At 43.6% G+C, this 23414-nt stretch overlaps 1 protein-coding gene across 3 annotated transcripts in view; it reads left to right on the top strand.

Annotated features, from left to right (window-relative positions):
• phex (phosphate regulating endopeptidase homolog, X-linked) overlaps positions 1 to 23414 on the top strand; it is a 173068-nt gene that overhangs the window by 51218 nt on the left and 98436 nt on the right. For all 3 annotated transcript variants that reach the window (XR_013579134.1, XM_078559554.1, XM_078559553.1), the window contains exons 5-6: positions 14714 to 14940; positions 16645 to 16713. Coding sequence is in view for 2 of the 3 variants with exons in the window: in XM_078559554.1 (XP_078415680.1) it covers positions 14714 to 14940; positions 16645 to 16713 (296 nt within the window). In the remaining variant the exon portion in view is untranslated. The remainder of the gene's footprint in view (positions 1 to 14713; positions 14941 to 16644; positions 16714 to 23414) is intronic.

Below are 23414 nucleotides of genomic sequence, written 5' to 3'. Positions count from 1 at the left end.
CTGGAGGAGGCCGAGATGAATCATTCACTCGGTACTTCTGGCTGAAGATTGTTGCGAATGCATCAGTCTTATCTTTTGTACTGCTGTGCTGGGCTCCTCCATCATTGAGGATGGGGTTATTTGTGGAGCTTCCTCCTCCAGTTGTTTAATTGCCCACCACCATTTATGACTGGATGTGGCAGGACTGCAGAGCTTAGATCTGATCCGTTGGTTGTGGGATCGCTTAGCTCTGTCTATCACTTGCTGCTTATGCTGTCTGGCATGCAATTCATCCTGTGTTGTAGCTTCACCAGGTTGAGACCTCATTTTTAGGTATGCCTGGTGCTGCTCCTGGCATGCCCCCCTGCACTCTTCATTGAACCAGGGTTGATCCCCTGGCTCGGTGGTAATGGTAGAGTGGGGGATATACTGGGGCATGAGATTGCAGACTGTGTTCGAGTACAATTCTGCTGCTGCTGATGGCCCACAGAGCCTCATGGATGCCCAGCCTTGAGTTGCTAGCTCTGTTCTAAATCTATCCCATTTAGCACGGTGGTAGTGCCACACAACACGATGGAGGCTATCCTCAATGTGAAGGCGGGACTTTGTATCCACAAGGACTGTGCGGTGGTCACTCCTACCGATACTGTCATGGACAGATGCATCTGCGGCAGACAGGTTGGTGAGGATGAGGTCAGGTATGTTTTTCTCTCTTGTTGGTTCTCTCACCACCTGCCATTGACCCAGTCTAGCAGCTTTGTCCTTTAGGACTCGGCCAACTCAGTCAGTAGTGGTGCTACCGAGCCACTCTTGGTGATGGACATTGAAGTCCCCCACCCAGAGTACATTCTGTGCCCTTGCCACCCTCAGTGCTTCCTCCAAGTGGTGTTCAGCATGGAGGAGCACTGATTCATCAACTGAGGGAGGGTGGTATGTGGTAATCAGCAGGAGGTTTCCTTGCCCATGTTTGACCTGATGCCATGAGACTTCATGGGGTCCGGAGCTGATGTTGAGGACTCCCAGGCAACTCCCTTCTGACTATATACCACTGTGCCGGCACCTCTGCTGGGTCTGTCCTGCCGGTGGGACAGGACATACTCAGGGATAGTGATGGTGTTGTCTGGGACATTATCTGTAAGGCACGATTCTGTGAGGATGACTATGTCAGGCTGTTGCTTGACTAGTCAGCTCTCCCAATTTTGGCACTAGCCCCCAGATGTTAGTAGGGAGGACTTTGCAGGGTTGACAGGACTGTGGTTGCTGTTGTCATTTCTGGTGCCTAGGTCGATGCTGGGTGGTCCGTCCGGTTTCATTCCTTTTTTGTGTCTTTGTAGCAGTTTGTTACAACTGAGTGGCTTGCTCGGTCATTTCAGAGTCAACCACATTGCTGTGAGTCTGGAGTCACATGTAGACAAGAGCAGGTAAGGACGACAGATTTCCTTCCCTAAAGAGCTTTACTGAACCAAATGGGTTTTTACAACAATCGACAATGGTTTCATGGTCATCATTGGACTTTTATTTCCAGATTTTTTATTGAATTCAAATTCTACCATCTGCGATGGCAGGATTCAAACCCAGGTCCCCAGAGCATTACCCTGGATCTCATTACCCAGTGACAACACCACTGCACCATTGCCTCCCTTGAAGAATGTTCACAGAGTTGGGAGAACTCAGCGAACTCATACCCCCATGCCAACAATGCCAATTCTTGCCACCCCATAACCCCCTGCTCACCACCCTTCCTTGCCCTTACCTTCTCCATGTCAACACACCTGGTATCCCTTGACATTTCCTTGACAGCTTGACAGTTCCTGGAAAGCCTGACAGTTCCAGTGAGTTTGTGTGTAACAAGTGCGTAATCATGTTTAATTCTAACAATCCCAAAGGTGTCTTACCTCTCCCAAACCTGTCCCAGGATCCTATCCAAAGGGTGCCTTACATCTCCTAAGGGGAACCCTAGCTATCCGAAGAATCCACATTCAGACCTCCTCTTCCCTGGCCTGCTCCGCCCTGCACACTCTGATCCATGCAACTGGGGTTCAAAAGCTGTGAGTCAGTGGAGGTGGCTGGTGATTTTAATGGCCCCTGCCTCCATGAATGGCTCATGCGTGAAGCCCGGCCCGACTCGAGTCCCGCCCCCACGAAGATGGGAAATGCTGGGTTTGGCAGTGGGGCTTCGAAATTTTGTCCCGTTTCCAGGATTTTCCAGGAGAGCCTCCCTGTCATGGTGAAAATCCAGGCAGTTGCCTCCAAGTGTTTCCTTGCCACTGACATGAGGCTGACTGGCCTCTGATTGCTGGGTTTATCTCTCTCTCTCCTTTTTAAACAGGGGTGTGTGACATTTACAATTCTCCACTCCCATATCGAAGGAGGATTGGAAGATTGTGGTCAGAGACTCTGCAATTCCCACCCTTACTTCCCTCAGTAACTGAGGATGCATATGACCGGCTGACTTGTCTGCTTGAGGACTATCAGCCTTTTAAGTACCTCCCTTTTTTTGAAAATCCATGTTGATCCCCATTAATATCCTTTCTACTTCCTCCTTTACTGCTACGTTGGCAGGAGTGAAGACTCTTGTGAAGATAGGTGCTCGTTTAGAACCCTCAGCCATGTCACCGCCTGCAGAAGGAGATCTGCATTTTAACCCCTAGTCAGCCACAGCCTTCCTTTGACTATTTGACTCTTTATTGACTTTTTACTATTTATGAAAGACTTTTATATTACTGGCTAATTTATTCTCATGCTCCCTCTTTGCCTCTCTTATTCCCGATTTTGGATCTCAATAGGACTTTGTATATTGTGCTCAGGTTTCCTGACTGAGCACCTTACATTTCTCATAAGCTCCTCTTTTCTGTCTCACATGAACCTCATGTTAGGGAAGGAAACAGTTAAAGAAGTTCAATTGCTAATTATTAGGTTGTTTAAGTACACATTTGGTTGTATAAAAGCTGAGACTAGTGTGGCCTGTGGAGAGTTTTATAGCTTAGCATAAAACTCTGTCTGAAGGAGTCTGTCTTGGTTTTGGTCTTCATTTCTAAACAACTATTGGAGCTTAACAGTGGGAGCAGAGGATAGTTCCTGCTTGTAAGTGAGAAGATTGGAAACTAAGATCTCTTTGGGCAAAAGACAGTATTTGGTATTAACCTTATGAGCAGAGTGGTTTTGAGTCACTCAAAAAAAAACAAAAAATTGGCTGAATCAAAATGTAGAGTGTCGGGATTTGATTACCCAGCGATGTTTTCTGAGTGTCAACCAAATGATCAATGGAAAAATGAAGTAACCATGTGGACATGGGGTATGTCCTTGCCAAAGAAATAACAGGGGGATGGCTTTGGCACTATCACTACAGGACGAAAGCAAAATAAGATGCAAAGTATTTTTGGAGTTGGAGCTTGAGCATTTGGACACAGATGAAGGTTTGGAAATTTTATTAGATTTTATGGATAATAAATAACCTTTTTGATAGATCTTAAGTGCTCATGAAGCATGGTCCAATTTTGACAAATTTAGAAAGTTGGAATAAAGTTCCATAGAGGATTAGATAATGGAATTCAGTCGACTATATTGCAAGGTTGAAAAAGTTCCGTCTAGAAATTCCCCAGTCAGTGCTCACGTTTAAGAATATGGACAGGCTTCTAGTTCTAACAGGAGCTAAGTTTGCAGAGAGACACTGCTAGAACAGATGTCAGAAGCTCTAAAGAAATTCCTCGGAAAACATTCCTTTCCGGCAGCGTTCATGGCACAAATGAGCCATTCGGCGGTAAGACAGGAAATGGAGGATACAATGTTAATGGGACGGCGAGATCGTTTAGGCACAAGCATCAGCATGAAAGGAGATTTGTAACTAGAAACAATGGGGACAAACGCCTTGGACAATTATGGCAGGAGAAAAGAATTGGGGATTTACGACAAAAGAATGAACCCCAGAAATGCCCAGGGTTTGGGTCAATCAGTGTTTAAATACGATTCAAAATACCATTATGCAATGAACCATCCAAAATGATATAAGGCATTCGAAATTAAACATGAGACAGAAGACTCAGAAGCAGAAGATGGAAATATTGTCCAAAGGGAGGGCGTTGTATTAGTTACAAGAAGTTTCAGCCCGGTGATGAATGCCTTGGTCGCAGAGTCCTTCAACTGTGCAGTGCTAGATAGCGGATGCACGTCTGCAGTCTGTGGAAAAGACTGGTTAAAATGCTACCTGGACTCCTTAAATGACAAGGACCGGAATAAGGTTAAAGAATTTGAGAGTTCCACCAATTTTAGATTTGGAGATGATAATACCCTAAAATCTTTAAAAAGGGTAGCGATTCCCTGTAAAACAGCTGGAGTCAATCATTTTATCAGCACAGATGTAGTGTCTAGCAAAATACCATTACTGCTGAGCAGACCATTGATGAAGAAAGCGCAAATGAAGCTGGACGTGGAAAATAACAAGGTCATTGTATTTGGAAAACCTGTGGATTTACAATTTATGCAATCTGGACACGACTGTATTCCTTAATGAAACCTAACTTTTCTACAAAGGAGATGAAAGAAAGAAGTGTTATTAGTGTCAGGGGGTAGGAATTTGGAAGACGAAAAGCAAATTGTGTTAAAACTGCATCGGCAGTTTGCCCAACCTTCTTCTCAATGATTAAAAATTTTGTTAAGGGATGGAGAGTACTCTAAACTTAGAGGAGATAAGCGATAGATGTGATATATGTAAGAAATACAGAAGGACACCATCACGACCGATAGTGAGTCAACCTTTAGTGATGGATTTCAATGAAGTGGCGATGGATTTAAAAATGTGGGATAAAGAAAAGAACATTTTTAATTTGCATTTCGTAGATTTGGCAACAAGGTTTAACCAGCCAACAATCGTATACAGTAAAGAAAAGATAATAGTTGTGGATCAGATAATGGAGAAGTGGATAGGGACTGGATTGGGACTGTCAGTGAAATTCCTCACTGATAATGGGGGCGAATTTGCTAACGACGGGTTATGTGCATAAACATGAATATAATAGTTATGAATACCGCAGCAAAAAGCCCCTTTAGTAACGGAGTGTGTGAAAGGAATCACGCGGTTATAGATGAGATGCTTCGTAAAATATTGATGGATAGACCAAGCTGTGAATTAACATCAGCTCTAGCATGGGCTGAATTCACTGCAGATGGTTGGGGGCTATAATCCATATCAGTTGGTTTTTGGTAGAAACCCAAAAATTCCTTCAGTCCTGTGTGATTACCCCCAGCTTGGGATGGAACTACGATTAGCTCTATCTTTTCTGAGCATTTAAACACACTACATGCAGGTAGAAGAGCGTTACTTAAAACCGAAGTTTCAGAAAGTATTCGGCGAGCTCTAAGACACAATGTATGTCCATTGGAAATTATTTTCAATCAGGGAAACTTGGGGCAACATATTTCCCCCCGTCGGAGGGGATGTGTGGGAGTGGGCACAGGAGGGCGGGTTCCCGATCAGCGCCCCTCCAGGTCAGCGCATGTGCACATAAGAGTGCACAGATCTCCCTGAGGCAAAGTGCTGCCTCAGGGAGATCGGCTCAGACTTGAAGCTCCAAATAAAGATGAGGGAAAAATTTCACTGCCATGTCCCCTCATGTGACACTGTCACATGAATTGGGACATGTCCATAACTTTTATTTTAACACACTCTGAAATTTTAAAATCCCTCATGAAACCTCATCCCGTCCGTGGATGAGGTTTCGTGCTTTTTCAGAAGCCCACCAGGGCTCCTGGCCTGCCCGCCAACCCTAAGGCAATAATGGCTTCAATTACTTTTTTAATGGCCTTAACAGGCTGTTGACAGGTCAGCGGGCGCGCATCCAACTCGGCTGTACCCCCGCCGACCTGAAAATGTAAATGGCGCGGGGTGACATCGGGAGTTCCACCCGACGTCACCCCACGTCATTTTACCCGTCGGCGAGCGGGCCCCACCTCCCGCTCGCCGAGCAGAAAATGCAACCCTTGGTATATATAAACGAGAAGGACTTCATGAGTGGAAAGGCCCGGGAAACCGTCATTTTATAACATGGGAACCAGGTGACTTGAGTACACTCTTCAAGGTTAGTTGGTGCAGATTACAAATTTACGGGTTCAGGAAGTGTAGGAAGGGACAAGGAATCATGTACTTCTCATACCTATATGTTACATGATTGTGAGGACCAGGTAGCTGAAGTTGACAGGGTATCTGAAGATAGAGACGGTAATTTGGACGAAGAAGATGAGGTGATTTGTACCAGAGGACAACTGCTGAAAGCTGGCATTAAAGTTACATACTTGCCAGAAGGGGCCAGTCGTTGGTGGGAAGCGACGATTGTAGGTAGAGCAGGGAAGGCCACTGGAAAGTATAAAAACTGATTAAATGTACGAGATAAAGGACAGGAGGTCAGGCATATGGATTGGGAGCATGAAGTACAAAAATGGAAGGCACAGAAATGCAGTATCAGTTCAGACAGTGGGTCTGGGAGTGAACGTGCCTCTTGGAAGAGATCGCGAATTGTTGAAAGAACATCTATAAATGGGAGAGGGAGATCAAACAGTAACAGTCCGGAGTGTGATAGAAGGCAGGATAGAAGGCATGGCTTAACAAGGTCAAGGAATATGGTACAGACTGGTGACACTACAAGAAGCAGAAGACCATGAGAAGTCTTAATAGCTTCAAACAAATTAGATGATAAATTAATAAAGGATGCCAAACAGCAAGAACTATATGGTTGGAAAGAATTTGGAGTATACACAGAGGTCCCAGGTAGGGAACAACCAGCTCTGTCTCATAGATGGATATGCATGGAAAAGGTGCTTCCTGATGGGACTTGTAAAGCTAAAGCCAGGCTAGCGGCACGAGGGTTTGAAGAAAAATTGGGTGATCAGGATATAAGAATAGATTCACCTACAGCAGGGAAAGTTATGCTGAAGATCTTTTTAGCTCTATTAGCTACAAATGTTTGGGAATGTTAGTCCATTGATATTAAAGCTGCTTTTTTGCAGGGACACCAACTTCAAAGGGAAGTTTTTCTCCATCCACCAAAAGAGGCATCAAACACAGAAGGGACTCTCTGGAAGCTAAATAAATGCCTATATGGTTTAAATGATGCCTCCAGAGTTTGGTATTTCTCAGTGAGGTCAGTTTTGTTAAAGTTGGGCTGTCTTCAGTTGGAAGCAGACCCGGCAATATTTCATTGGCACCATGGAGGGAAACTTGCAGGCATCTTTATGATGCATGTAGATGATTTTTTTGTGGGGTGGCAGTAGTGAATTTGAAACAGTTGTCTTTAATGGGCTCAGAACGGAGTTTAAAATTGGAAGTCAGGCTTCTGGTGTGTTTAAGTACATTGGATCGGAAATCAGGCAGAGCGGATCACATGTCCATTTACATCAGCAATCCTATTTAGAGAACGTCAATCCCATTGCAATTAGTTGTGGTAGGGCCTCCCAGAAAGATGCAGTGGCTTCTGAAACAGAAAAAGAGGTACTCCGAAGTCTAATTGGGCAACTCAATTGGCTAGGCAAACAAACAAGGCTGGATGTCAGTTTTGACGTTTTGGAATTGAGCACTAAAATGAACAATCCCGAGGCTGAAGAAATCATTCAGGCAAACAAAACATTGACAAAATTCAAAATGGAGCATCGTGTTTTGAAATTCCCATCTTTGGGTGATCTTAGAAAAATGAAACTGTGTTCAGTGATGCGTCTTGTGCAAATCAATGTGATGGATTTTTGAGTGTGGGAGGATTTGTAATATTTCTCATGGGGGAAGAAGGAAAATGCTGCTCTTTGGCATGGGAATCTAAAAAGATACGAAGATTTGTAAAAAGTACGTCGGCAGCAGAGGCTCTCGCCCTTGTTGAGGTGATAGATATGGCATTCTTTATATCAAAGATACTGGCTGAAGTTTTAAATGGAAAAGGGTATTCAGGAACGGTACCTATCAAATCTTTTATAGATAATAAGTCACTTTGGGGGAAAATGTTCACTCTACGAAGTACATTAATGAGAAGAGGTTGCGAATTGACATTGCAAGCTTAAATGGAGAATAAGGAGATTGCCAAGATCAAATGGATTGATAGCAGCTACCAATTATCTGACAGCTTCACCACAAGAGGAGCGAGCTCCAAGAAGTTACTCAAGATCCTCAAAGAGGGATGTCTTTTTCAAGAAATATACTACTTTTGTGTGGACATATCTATACATGTGTTTTTTTGTAAGGAGGGGAATAAGGTCAATTTATTGAAGGAAAAGATATATATGGATATTTGTTATTAGCTTTGTTCGTGTGATCATATAAACTTAAAGGTTACTTTCTTTTTAAGACAAGGGGAATCTGTTAGGGAAGGGAACAGTTAAAGATGTTCAGTTATAAAAACAAAAAACTACTGCGGATGCTGGAAATCCAAAACAAAAACAGAATTACCTGGAAAAACTCAGCAGGTCTGGCAGCATCGGTGGAGAAGAAAAGAGTCGATGTTTCGAGTCCACATGACCCTTCAACAGAACAGAACAGAAAGATAAAAACAAAAAGCTAAAAGCTACTGCGGATGCTGGAAATCCAAAACAAAAACAAAAACAAAAACAGAATTACCTGGAAAAACTCAGCAGGTCTGGCAGCATCGGTGGAGAAAAAAACAGTTGACGTTTCGAGTCCTCATGACCCTTCAACAGAACAGAACAGAAAGATGTTCAATTGCTAATTATTAGGTTGTTTAACTAAGTAAACAAAAGGGATAACAGCTGAGCCTAGTTGGCTCTGTGGAGAGTTCTATGACAAGCAATAAAACTGTCTGTAGGAGTCTGGTTTTGGTCTGCATTCCTAAATAACTATTGGAACTTAACACGTCGATCTGTAGTGACCTAGACCTGTAGCTTTGGGTGTCCTTCCTTTCCCCCTCATGGGAACGTGTCTACTCTGTACCCGAACTACCTCCCTCCTCTCCTCATTATAAAGCAATGAGGCACACTATGGTGATGGCGCAGTGGTATTGTCACTGGACTAGTAATCCAGAGGCCCAGGCAAATGGTCTGGGGACATGGGTTCAAATCCCACCATGGCAGCTGGTGGAATTTAAATTCTGTTAATAAATTTGGAATGTAAAGCCAGTCCCAGTAAGTGACTATGAAACTACTGGATCGTTGTAATAACCCACCTGGTTCACTGATGGCCTTTAGGAAGGAAACCTGCCGACCTCACCCAGTCTGACCTAACCTAACGTAATTGAATCTGAAATGGCCGAGCAAGACACTCAGTTAGGGATGGGCAACAAATGCTGGCCTTGCTGGCAATCACATCCCATGAAGGAATAAATGATGCTGGGCACATACTGCAAGGCACCAGACACCAGGCATCCGGACAGCTTGCTCAAGTGGCCTCCTTATCCTGAAGAGTGCTTCGTGAGTGTACATGGGTATAATGGACAGCTCCCATAACCTTGATGACCCCAGCCATTCTGAAGCAATTGCTTGACCTTGTGATCATATGTGTGGGAGTACTGTTAATTGTATAACTTGAGTTTCCCTGACAAGGATGATTTATCTTGTAGAAGAAGGTGGGAATTACACACACACGCACGCACAACATATGAATATTGAGCAGGAGTAGGCCATTCAGCCCCTTGAGCCTGCTTTATCATTCAATAAAATCATGGCTGATCTAACTGTGTCCCCTACTCCACATTCTGCCTACCCCAAATAACCTTGACTCCCCTTTTAGTCAATAATCTACCTCTGCCTTAAAAATATTCCATGACCCTGCCTCCACCACTCCCTGGGGGAGAGAGTTCCAAAGAGTTCCCTCTGAGAGAAAAAAATTTCTTCTTATCTCCGTCTTAAATGGGAGACCCTTATTTTTAAACTGTGCCCCCTAGTTCTAGTCTTGCCCACAAGGGGAAACATCCTTTCAGCATCCACCCTGTCACATTCCCTCAGGATCTTACATATTTCAATAAGATCACCATTCTTCTAAACTCCAATAGATACAGGCCCAATCTGTCTGACATTTCCTTATAAGATAACCCCCCCAACCCAGGTATCAGTTGAGTGAACCTTCTCTGAACTGCTTCTAACAGTGCTCTAGATGTGGTCTCACCAACACCCTATACAACTGTGGCAAAACATCTCTACTTTTATATTCCATTCCCCTTGCAATAAACAACAACATTCCGTTTGCCTTCCTAATCACTTGCTGTTCCTGCATACTAACTTTTCCTGATTCATGTACCAAGGCTCCCAGATCCCTTTGTACTGCAGAGTTCTGCAATCTCTCCCCATTTAAATAATTTGCTGCTTTTCTATTCTTCCTGCCAAAGTGGACAAGTTCACATTTTCCCACATCATACTCAATTGGCCAAATTTTTGCCCGCTCACTTAACCTATGTGTGCCCCTTTGCAGACTCCTTGCATCCTCCTCACAACTTATTTTCCTAACTATCTTTGTGTCATCAGCAAATTTAGCAACCATGCATTCAGTCCATTCATTTGAAGCAGTTGACAGAAACTGTAACTAGTTGAGGTCCAAGACCAGGGTGCTAATTTGATTCTGGACCCCAGTCTAAGTCTAACCTTTCTGCCTTTGGCCTCCTATACTGTTCCAATCAGGCTGAATGCCAGCTTCAGAAACAGCATCTCATCTTTTAATTAGTTTTACAATCATCCATCAACATTAAACTCAACAACTTTACACCACACCCACTGCTCCCTTTCTCTCCAACAGTGGGTACTTTCCATGGACCTGTTGTGATTTCTGAGTAAATGGTAGCAGCCACAGGATTGTTACAGCACAGAAGGAAACCATTCTGCCCATCATGTCTATGCCACATCTCTGAATGAGCAATGCATCCAATGCAATTCCCCTCCTTCTCCCCATAACCCTGCACATTCTTCCTTCCCAGATGATAATCCAATTCCCTCTAGAAAACCTCAATTGACCCTACCTCCACCACACTTTCAGACAGTGCATTCCAGACCCTAACCACTCAATCGACCCTGTCTCCTCCACACTCTCAGGCAGTGCATTCCAGATCCTAACCACTCGATCGACCCTGCCTCTACCACACTCTCAGATGGTGCATCCAGATCCTAACCACTCAATTGACCCTGTCTCCTCCACACTCTCAAGCAGTGCATCCAAATCCTATCCAGTTGCTGCATGAAAAAGTTTTTCCCCATGTCGCCATTGCTTCTTTTACCAATCACCTTAAATCTGTCTCCTATGGTTTTTGATCCTTCCACCAACGGGAACAGTTTCTCCCTATTTACTCTGTCCAGACCCCGCAAGATTTTGAACAGCTCCATCAAATATCCTCTTAACCTTCTCTTCTCTAAGGAAAGCAATCCAGGCTTCTCCAATGTCCATGTAACTGAAGTTCCCCATCCCTGGAACCATTCTCATGAATATTTTCTGCATCTTCTCTAATGCCTTCACATCCTTCCTAAAGTGTGGTGCCCAGAAGTGGCTGCAGTGGAGTGCACACCTGTGGACACATCTTTTGTTTCTCTATTTGCCCTACTCCAATCCCCTTTTACATTACACTGTGTACATAGGAAGAACAAAGAAATAAGAATAGGCCGTTCAGCCCCTCAAGCCTGTCCCTTCACGCAGGTGGATCATGCTTGATCTGCATCTTAACTCTATCTACCTACCTTGCTTCTCTAATCTTTAGCACCCTTGCCAAACTAAAATTTTATCAATCTAAGCTTTGACATTTTCGTTTGACCCTCCCCCAACCGCAACAGCTTATCGAGGGAGAGAGTTCCAGATTTCCTCTGCTCTTTGTGTGAAGAAATGCTTCCTGACAACACCCCTGAATGTCCTCGCTCGAATTTTAATACTCTGCCCACTTGTTCTCAATTTCCCCCTGCCCGTGAGAGAAAGTTATTTCTCCCTCTCTACCCCAGCAAATCCTTTCATCATCTTAAACAACTGTGTCTTTTTTCAATTTCTTGGAATACTTTGTTTATTATCCATAAAATCCTGGGTTTGGGAGTTAAAGCCTGTTTGACAGTTAAGAGTTGTCTAATCAGGAAACAAAAAGATCTGTTCCTATTCCAATTCGTGAAGGAAAATAGAGATTTGTGATGATGCGGGTGTTAGGTGACCAATGGCAGGAGTGTGGGGGCAGGGCAGTTTGAGGCAGGAGGTGTTATGACCCTGGACTGGGCCCTCAAGTTTTTGATATGATCCGGTCAGGGACCAGTAACTTTTTGTTTAAAGACAAAGTTTGAAATTTAAGACACTGGCTAAGAGAACGAAGACACGAGACTCCATGGGTTCTGAACAACAAAACAGAGGGCAGAATTTTTAGCTGGGCGGGGTCAGGGCATGTGCCTGCTCGACCCCGTCCAGTGTGAAATCGCACGAGATGGCGCCAGGCGAGCGTTCCGACATCATCCTGTGCTCGCGCGATATTTCGGAAGCTCGCCCGCTGACAATTAAGAGAACAGTTAAGCCCATTAACGGAGCAATTGACTCTGATTTTTTTGTGGTCTGTCCAACCTTACGGTTAGCGGACAGGCAAATCAGCCAGGCGGCCTTTGTATTTTTCATGAAACTTTATCTGCGGGTGTGATGAGGCTTCCATGATGTAATAAAGTATAAATACATTTCTGTGGGCAGCATTTTCGTAGCTAAGTTTTCAGGTGACTGATTATGATGCATGGGCATTTTCTTACAGTTCCTGAAACTTTTATTTTTGATTTTTCAGATTTTCAGCTCCCTGAGGCAGCTCTCTGTCTTCAGGGAGCTTTCTCTCAACGCTGGCCTGTGCCCGAGTTGATGTCAGCGCTCACTCTCTTCCTGCCCCCACCCCAGCAATGCTGAGCTTCTCAACGCGCATATCATGCTGGCTGGCTGTTAATTTGCCAGCCAGCGTGAAATCATGGCCGGGGGCTGATTGTGGTCCATTCCCTGGCCGATCCTGGGCCTGCCAATTGCGCCTGCCCACCGACCTAAAAGTTCAGGCCATAAGCTTTACAATACAAGGTCAGAAAGATAAAACAATTTACAATATTTAACATTCAGGGTTAATATGAGGTACATATGAATTAACAGGCAAACTGTGGTTGAACACTCCACATAGCACACTAAATGGCAGATGCGACTAAGACAGAGTCCACAGATTTCTCAACAATCCACTCGGGCACGAGTAAACACTGAGTCAACCAATATCAGTGAAACTCTGTCTCTCCCTCATGATGGATCCCAGTCTTCACCTTTGAAAATCTCGCCTTGGAATCCTCTCCACAAGTCGCTCCAGTTCAGACAGCCTCAATGGCGGTAACCTTGTAGGGTTTCGATCTCGTCTCCTGAGATTCCGTCCACCGGGATTCCAGAGTCTGCACTCCAGCACCAACTCTCACACACAACTTTCTTCGGCCGTGCCAAGCAAAACACCACTGCTCCAAAGGGGCTTACCTTTGCCCCAGTGGCCCACAGCATGGAGTCACCAACCTTCTGCTGCCTTCTTCAAGCCCCAGGGCTTCTTGTGAGCCCTCTCCACTTAAGCACCCCTGTAGAAATTCCCAAGGACTGTTGGGACTTAGAGTTCCCTGCCCCACCCCACTCTCTGATGAGGTAAGATAAAAGCAAAAAGCAAAAAACTGCAGATGCTGGAAATCGAAAACAAAAACAAAAATACCTGGAAAAACTCAGCAGGTCTGGCAGCATCTGCGGAGAGGAACACAGTTAACGTTTCGAGTCCACATGACTCTTCAACAGAACTAAGGAAAAATAGAAAAGGGGTGAAATATAAGCTGGTTTATGAGGGGGGTGGTGGTTGGAACAAGAGAGCTGGATAGAGGGCCAGTGATAGGTGGAGATAACCAAAAGATGTCACAGACAAAAGGACAAAGAGGTGTTGAAGGTGGTGATATTATCTAAAGGAATGTGCTAATTAAGGGTAGAAAGAAGGACAAGCAAGGTACAGATAGCCCTAGTGGGGGTGGGGTGAAGGAATCGAAAAAGGCTAAAAGGTAGAGATAAAACAATGGAAGGAAATACATTTAAAAATAATGGAAATAGGTGGGAAAAGAAAAATCTATATAAATTATTGGAAAAAACAAAAACGAGGGGAAAAATCAGAAAGGGGGTAGGGATGGAGGAGAGAGTTCATGATGTAAAATTGTTGAACTCTATATTCAGTCCGAAAGGCTGTAAAGTGCCTAGTCGGAAGATGAGGTGCTGTTCCCCCAGTTTGCATTGAGCTTCCCTGGAACAATGCAGCAAGCCAAGGACGGACATGTGGGAATGAGAGCAGGGTGGAGTGTTGAAATGGCAAGCGACAGGGAGGTCTGGGTCATGCTTGCGGACAGACCGAAGGTGTTCTGCAAAGCGGTCACCCAGTTTGCGTTTGGTCTGTCCAATGTAGAGGAAACCGGATTGGGAGCAGTGAATGCATTAGACTAAATTGAGGGAAGTACAGGCGAAATGCTGCTTCACTTGAAAGGAGTGTTTGGGCCCTTGGACAGTGAGGAGGGGGGAAGTAAAGGGGCAGGTGTTGCATCTTCTGCGGTTGCATGGGAAGGTGCCGTGGGAGGGAGTTGAGGTGTAGGGGGTGATGGAGGAGTGGACCAGAGTGAGGTAATGAGGTAAGTCTGGTTTTTGTAACAGGGGTCATGTGATGAAACCTCTAGAAATACATCCAATCAGATTGAGTGTTCCTGCGCTACCTTTCATGAGCAATTCTTATCTTGCTAGTTCATCTAAATGGTTATTCATGTGTTGTTTTGTTGCTAGGTGCTATAGAAATGGAGGATGCCAAGCCCTTGCTCAAGTTTCTGAAGCAGCCATATTTACACTGGCCAGTGCTCGAGACAAGCAACGGGCCTGAGGGAACCTGGAAGGAGGAGGAATTCAACCTACTGGAGACATTGGCTCTCCTCCGAGGAAAATTCAGTAATAACATCCTTGTTCGGTTCTTTGTTGCTACTGATGACAAAAACTCCAATGAACACATCTTAAAGGTCAGTGAATATGCCCTCACCAGAAGCTCCCATTGCAATAGTTACATCATGTGGTTACTCCAGAATCAAGGGAAAAGACTCAGAAATTTCGGACATGCTTGGAGTGCAGAATTGTTGAAATCTGAGCAGAGTGGGCTGGGGGGAGAGAAGTGTGGGGCTGGGGGGTGGTGAGGAGATTCTCAGGTGCCACTTGTATCTGGGATTCTCTCTCCTCAGGGATGAGCTTTATTATGCATTGCCAAGGCAATGGGGCACTTTTGCCTCTTCCCCTTTTCCATGCTGATGCCACATTTGGAGATGGGACACGTAGCACACTGGGCCTCCCTATTGTTCAAATAGCGTTTGACCCTAGAATTTAGAATGAGGTGGAGGTCAGGGAAGATGGGTAGCTAGGAGTCTGTAAGCTCCTGAAGAACACAGCCTCCTGAATGTCAGCTGTTGCTCAGTGGCATCATCCTGGCCTCTGAGGCAGAAGGTTGGGGATTTGAATCCCACTCCAGAAATTTGAGTATAAAATCTGAGGGAGTGCTGCCTTGTCAGAGACAATGTCTTTTAGATGAGATGTTAAACGGAGACCCTGATTACCCTTGCGTGGAGGTAAATGATTCCATGGTGCTGTTTTGAAGATGAGCAGGTCATCCCCGGCATCCTTGCCAATATTTATCCCACCGTAATAATCCACGTGAGCACTCGGCCCACTCCGCTGGCACATGTGCAACTGCTCCTGACACCTTTCTGGCTGGCAGCAGGAGTTTGGACCTTGTTTAAGTATTCTGAGTGATACTATAACTGGCTTAATCTACACATCTAGTTTCTGCATCACTGACTTATTGATCAACCTAGATAGACGTTGAAATGGATGTTAAAGCCCTCCTTATGCTAGATCCAGTGTTTTGAGGCTTAGTGCAGGGAGTTTCTGCACAGCCCAGGTAGCTCAGTTGATATATGATGGGATTCTTAATCCCAGAGTCATTGTTTTGAATATCACATTGGGTAATGAATTTTTTCCTAAATATTTTAGTCAAAATGTTTTTAAAAAATTTTTTTTAACCAAAAATGTTTTTAATCTAAATATTACAATCAATTCTCTACATAAGAAATTGAGAATCTCATTTACTGAAATTTCCTGATTTTTATATCTTCTCCATTCGCTGAATCATCAGAAGCATGTTTTACAGTTATTAAATGAAAGGTGGGCTAAATACAAGAACTTGCAATTGGTTAAGCACAGCACAGACCTAAATATGGGTAAATTGAATCTCATTGTTAGTCTGGGCCAAGCCAACTTGTTTGTTTTAAAGCTGCCAGCTGATGCTCTGATGCTGACAGAGACTGCAACTGAGCTTGTGCAGCAGGATCCCCCCCACCCCCCCTAGTGTTGCGGCACAAATAAACACAGCCTATTTATCCTGAACCAATATCACCGAAAGTCAGACTATCTGGTCATTATCACTTCACTATTTGTGGGATCTTACAAATTGTCTGCTTTTGACTCAGAGACCAGAGTGTTATTGGTGAGGTGAGGCTACGCCCAATACCCATTAACCATTATGGAATTAATTGGAACAGCATTTAAAATGTTGCAATGATTTTTGTGTTTGTGAATGTCCAGAGCTGCCTCTATTGGTGTCTTTAAACACATCGGCTTATCACACAGGTGCTGCAGTCCAGCTTTATTCATTGTGTCTCATTACTTACAAACAGCTGGATCAAGCATCGGTGTTTCTGCCATCTCAGGAAGACTACCTGACTAACAGCACTGAGGCACAAAGGGTGAGTCTCACTTCGTCTCTGCTGCCATACTGAAAGAATAATTTATGTTGTGAGTTAAGTCATTGAATGGAGAGTTAACTTGCTTCTAACTAACTTAAGGGGAGGATGATAAAAGGGAAGATGAAAAGGTTAGAAAAGAATTCATAAAAACGATTAAGAAAGCAAAGAGAGATCGCAAAATTAAATTATGAAGGAATGTAAAAATAAACAGTGAAGTATTCTGAAGACACATAAATAATAAAAGAAAATCAGAACCGGGATCGGACAGCTAAAGATAAACTCACAGATAATGACAGAAAAATAGCACAAATATTGAATGACTACTGTGGTATTTACCAGCGAGACTAACCAAGTGGGCAAAACATTAGAAGAGATCAAAAAGATATAAATGCAGTTAAGATAGAAAGTGGGGAGGGAAACAATTAATGAACTAGTCAAACTTGCAGAGAGTGAAAGCCCTGGTCCAGATGGATTGCATGCGCACATATTTAAAAATTTTAGGGAAAAGATAACCAGCAGCACCCTTATAATTATTTCTTTAAAAATTGGAAAAGAAAAGAACAGCTGGACAGCTGCGTTAACTGGATTCACACCAGTTTGTGAAGTTAAAACTAAGGCACGGCACCTTTTTTGCTGGAGAGAGTTTATTGACTTAGTTCATAGCCAACACTATTCCCCCACCAGTGTCCCAGCTATCCCCATTTATAGGTGTTGCATTACCCATCATCTGTTTAACAATGTAATTGATGTTAAACCATAACACTATAATAAATAAGAGGTTGACAAGCTGATGTGATTTCTGGAACTAACAAAGGAAATAGAACAAAACAAGGGAAAAATTAGCTTAATATTGGTGGCAGGAAAGATAATGATACCCTCACTCAAAGATATAACTGGAAAATATCTAGAAACTGAAAACATATGAGCCTGGATTTTGCTGTCAGTGACAAAGGGATGGTGCCCGCTACTGACCTCGAGAAAAGTTGCACAGAAGGTTTTAGTAGGCTCTAGAGCATAGACATTCTTTTTTCCAACATCACTTTGAACTTGGCAATTTCTTCTGGGGATCTGCGGTGTCCAGCAACAGGGTAGGCAGCAGGTGGGCTGATCAGCCAATTAGATTGAAGACTTCTGACAGACAGCAAAGCAGGGAAAATAAATCACGTTTCAATTACTGTTTTAAAAAATTTGTCAATTTTTTAAATGTTATTTTCCTGGGGGAATAAGATGTCACACTTTTAAAATTAGCTTTTCAGGGCCAAAAAGGTTGTTAAGTGGTAATTATGATGTTGTATATGCCAGTAAAAGCTCAGTAAGAAGGCTTACCTTTATCAAAAGCAAAATACCGTAGATGCTGGAAATCGGAAATAAAAACAGAAATTCTGGAAATACTCAGCAGGCCAGGCAGCATCACTGGGGAGATAAACAAATTTAACACTTCATATTGGTGGCTTTTCTTTGGAACTGAAAAAGTTGAAAAAGTGTTTAAGCAAATACAGAGGCAGGGACTAGTAATCTAGAGGTCCAGGCTAATGCTCTGGGGTCATGGGTTTATATCCCACCATGGTAGCTGGTGGAATTTAAATTTGGTTAATAAATCTGGAATATAAAGCTAGTCTCAGTAATAGTGACCATGAAACTATCATCAACTGTTGCAAAAATCCATCTGGTTCACTGATGTCCTTTAGGGAAGGAAATCTGCCGTCCTTACCCGGTCTGTCCTACATGTGACTCCAGACCCACAGCAATGTGGTTAACTCTTAACTGCCCTCTGAAAGGGCAATTAAGTATGGGCAACAAATGCTTCCCTTGCCAGTGGGGGAAATTCTGCCCTTGGAGAAGATGTTTCCATTTGTGGGATTGAAGAACTAGGGACAATAAATTGTCACTAGTAATCCGATAGGGGATTCAGGAGAAACCTCTTTACCCAGAGTGGTGAGAATGTGAAAATCAGTACCACAGGGAGTGGCTGAGGCGAATAGTATAGACTCTTTTAAGGGGAAGCTAGATAAACACATGAAAGAGAAAGGAATAGAAGGATATATTGATGGGGTGAAATGGAGGCTGGTGTGGGGGATAGACACTTGGCATAGACCAGTTGGGCTGAAGGGACTATTTCTGTGCTGTAACTGCCATCTAATTCCAGCACTTTGAAATTTCTGCATTGCACTTAAATTGTGAATAAGCTTACTCTGCTTTCATTCGTTCATGGGATGTGGGCGTCGCTAGCTAGGCCAGCATATTTTGTTTATCGTTTCTAAAGGTTTCCTCTCCACTGCCTGGCCTGGAGGTGCTGGGTTTATCTTTACACCCTTTTTTGAACAACGTGTATTAGCTGAGGCACATTTAAATCAGAGGTAAGTGTACTTAAGCTCAACTCCAGAGACTTGAGCACAAATCCTAGGCTGACACTCCAGTGCAGTGCTGAGGGAGTGCTGCACTGCCAGAGTTGCAGTCTTTCAGCTGAGACATTGAACCAAGGCCCTCTCGGGTGGATGTAAAAGATCCCATGCACTATTTGGAGAAGAGCAAGGGAGTTCTGATGGTATCCTGGTCAATACTTATCCCTGAATCAACACCTTAAACAGATGATTCCGTCGTTTATCTTGTGCTGTTTGTGGGAGCTTGCTGTGCACAAATTGGTTTGCTGCTTTTCCTACACCACCACACCAGTGACTACACTTCAAAAGTATTTCATTGGTTGTGAGGAACTTTGGGATGTCCAGAGGATGTGAATAGTGCTAAATAAATGCATGTTCTTTTTAATCTTTAACTTTGAAATTCTAATCAATGGGATATCATGGAAGAATGGCTACCTCTGAAATTCTGTTCTCTCTTTTGTCAACCTGATAGTTTGTTAGTATCCTCCTTAATATTAATTCTAAAATCAAAATATATGCATCCATCCCTCTATCCAGAATGAACCCAAATATTTCCTTTGTAAATCAAAATCTGCATATATATCCATTCGTCCATAGCCATGTGAAAAAATGTAGTCACAAGACAGGAGTGGCATTGTTTATGGTATCTCAACTATTTAAAGCAAAAAAGAAATAAAGACTTACATTTATATTATGCCTTTCATGACCACAGAGTGTCCCAAAGTGCTTTGCTGTCAATGAATTAGTCATTTTGAAGGAGTGTTGCACTCATTTTGAAGTGTTATAATACCGGAAACACAGCAGCCAATTTGCACAAGGTAAGCTCCCACAGACAGCAATGTGACCATGACCAAATAACTTGCCCTTGTAATATTGGCTGAGGGATGAATATTGGCCAGGACACTGAGGGTAACTCTCTCCTGCTCTCCTTCAATATAGTGCCGTGGAATCTTATTAGACCCACCTGAGGGCAGACAGGGCCTCGGTTTAACATCTCATCGGAAAGTCAGCGCCTCTGGCAGCGCAGCACTCCTTCAGTACTGCACTGGAGTCTCAGCCTGGATTATGCGCTAAAGACTCTGGATTGGGACTTGACCTGGCCCGGAGGTGAAAGTGCTACCAACTGAGCCATTGTTGAGGAGGCTAAGGGGTGAGCTTACTGAAGTGCTCAAAATACGGAGGGAAATTCACAGGGTGGGGGCAAAAGCTGCCAGTTCAAATAATTAAAAGGAAAGTCCCCACAGAGAGCTCTACGAGCGTGAAACACACCATCTTAGAAGCTTAGCGATTTACTCAGAAGTGAAGGTATTGAACAATGTAAAGTCAATGGAGTCACACGTAGGCCCCAGACTGGGTAAGGATGGCAGGCTCCCTTCCATGAAAGGCATTCATGAACTTGTGGGGTTTTTAATGACAGCTTCCAAGGCCAATCTTTACCGGTGTCAACCCATAAATGACCAGAGTTTTTAAGTTCAATTTCATAACAACGACCTTTTTATACAGCACCTCTGAATGAGTGGGCAAAAAATTTGAAAGTTGGGGTATAATGTGAGAAAATGTGAGCTTGCCCACTTTAGCAGGAAGAATAGAAAAGCAGAATATTATTTAAATTGAGAGAGATTGCAGAACTCTGAAGTACAGAGGGATCTGGGCGTCCTGGTACATGAATCGGAAAAGGTTAGTATGCAGATGCAGCAAGTGATTAGGAAGGCAAATGGAATGTTGTTGTTTCACAGAATCACAGAATTGTTATGGTGCAGAAGGAAGCCATTTGGCCCATCGTGTCTGCACCGGCTCTGTGAGCATTTTAACTTAGTGCCAATTTCCTGCCTTTTCCCCATAACTCTGCACATTGTTTCTATTTAAGTAATCATCCAATACCCTCTTGAATGCCTCAATTGAACCTACCTCCACACACTTCCAGACAGTGCATTCCAAAACCTAACTACTCGCTGTGTGAAAAAGTTTTTTCTCACCTTGCATTTGCTCCTTTTGTGAAACACTTTAAAACTGTGCCCTCTGGTTCTCGATCCATTTATGAGCAGGAACAGTTTCTCCCTATCTCCTCTGTCCAGACCCCCATGATTTTAAAAACTTCTATCAAGACTCCTCTTAGCCTTCTCTCCAAGGAATACAGTCCCAACTTCTCCAATCTTTCCTCATAACTGAAGTGTCTCATCCCTGAGATAAAAGCAAAATACTGCGGATGCTGGAAATCTAGAATAAAAACAAAAATACCTGGAAAAACTCAGCAGGTCTGACAGCATCTGCGGAGAGGAACACAGTTAACGTTTCGAGTCTGAATGACTCTTCATCAGAACTAAGGAAAAATAGAAAAGAGGTGAAATACAAGCTGGTTTAAAGGGGGGTGGGACAGGTAGAGCTGGATAGAGGGCCAGTGATAGGTGGAGATAACCAAAAGATGTCATAGACAAAAGGACAAAGGGGTGTTGGCGGTGGTGATATTATCTAAGGAATGTGCTAATGGGGACATTAAGGGTAGAAAGCAGGACAAGCAAGGTACAGATAGCCCTAGTGGGGGTGGGGTGGGGGGAAGGGATCGAAATAGGCTAAAAGGTAGAGATAAAACAATGGATGGAAATAAATTTTAAAATAATGGAAATAGGTGGGAAAAGAAAAATCTATATAAATTATTGGAAAAAAGGGGAATCGGAAAGGGGGTGGGGATGGAGGAGAGAGTTCATGATCTAAAGTTGTTAAACTCAATATTCAGTCTGGAAGGCTGTAAAGTACCTAGTCAGAAGATGAGTTGCTGTTCCTCCAGTTTGCGTTGAGCTTCACTGGAACAAACACTCCTTTCAAGTGTCGCAGCATTTCACTTGCACTTCCCTCAATTTAGTCTACTGCATTCGCTGCTCCCAATGCGGTTTCCTTTACATTGGAGAGACCAAACGCAGACGGGGTGACCGCTTTGCGGAACACCTTCGGTCTGTCCGCAAGCATGACCCAGACCTCCCTGTCGCTTGCCATTTCAACACTCCACCCTGCTCTCAAGCCCACATGTCCATCCTTGGCCTGCTGCAATGTTCCAGTGAAGCTCAACGCAAACTGGAGGAACAGCACCTCATCTTCTGACTAGGCACTTTACAGCCTTCTGGACTGAATATTGAGTTCAACAACTTTAGATCATGAACTCTCTCCTCTATCCCTACCTCCTTTCAGATCCTCCTTTTTCCAATAATTTATATATATTTTTCTTTTCCCGCATATTTCCATTATTTTTAAATGTATTTCCATCCATTGTTTTATCTCTACCTTTTAGCCTATTTCAATTCCCCCCACCCCACCCCACCCCCACTAGGGCTATCTATACCTTGCTTGTCCTGCTTTCCACCTTTAGTTAGCACATTCCTTAGATAATATCACCACTGTCAACACCTCTTTGTCCTTTTGTCTATGACATCTTTTGGCTATCTCCAACTATCACTGGCCCTCTATCCAGCTCTACCTGTCTCACCCCCCCACCCCCCACCCCTTAAACCAGCTTACATTTCACCTCCTTTCTATTTTTCCTTAGTTCTGTTGAAGAGTCATATGGACTCGAAATGTTAACTGTGTTCCTCTCCGCAGATGCTGTCAGACCTGCTGAGTTTTTCCAGGTATTTTTGTTTTTGTCTCATCCCTGAATCCATTCTCGTAAATCTGTTCTGCACTCTCTCCAATGCGTTCACATCCTTCCTATAGTGCGGCGCCCAGAACTGTATACAATATCCCAGCTGAGGTCTAACTAGTGTCTTACATAAGTTCATCATAAACTCCCTGCTCTTGTACTCTATGCTCCTATTAATGAAGCCTAGGATACTGTGTGCTTTAGAAATAGCTCTCTCTACCTGTCCTGCCACCTTTAATGACTTATGTACATATACACCCAGGTTTCTCTGCTCCTGCACACCCTTTAGAATAGTATCCTTTATTTTATACTGTCTCTCCATGTTCTTTGTATCAAAGTGTATCCTCACACTTCTCCTCATTGAACTTCATCTGCCACCTATCTGCCCACTGCACCAATGTGTAATGTCCTTTTGAAGTTCTACACAGTCCTCCTCACAGTTTACAATTCTTCAAAGTTTTGTGTCAGGCCCCTGGGGAACTCCACTACAAAAACTTCTTCCAGCCCGAAAAATACCCATTAACCATTAGTCTCTGTTTCCTTATCCCTCAGCCAATTTTGTCACACAACATTGTATCAAACGCCTTTTGGAAGTCCATATACACCACACTAATGGCCTTACCCTCATCGACCATCTCTGTTACTACCTCAAAAAAACTCCAGCAAGTTAGTTAGACACAATTTTCCTT

This window comes from Cetorhinus maximus, chromosome 16 (assembly GCF_964194155.1).
Source record: "Cetorhinus maximus chromosome 16, sCetMax3.hap1.1, whole genome shotgun sequence".
In the NCBI taxonomy this organism is placed as follows: Eukaryota; Metazoa; Chordata; class Chondrichthyes; order Lamniformes; family Cetorhinidae; genus Cetorhinus; species Cetorhinus maximus.
Note: the sequence above shows the minus strand (reverse complement) of the source record. Positions and strands in the feature narration are given on the sequence as shown.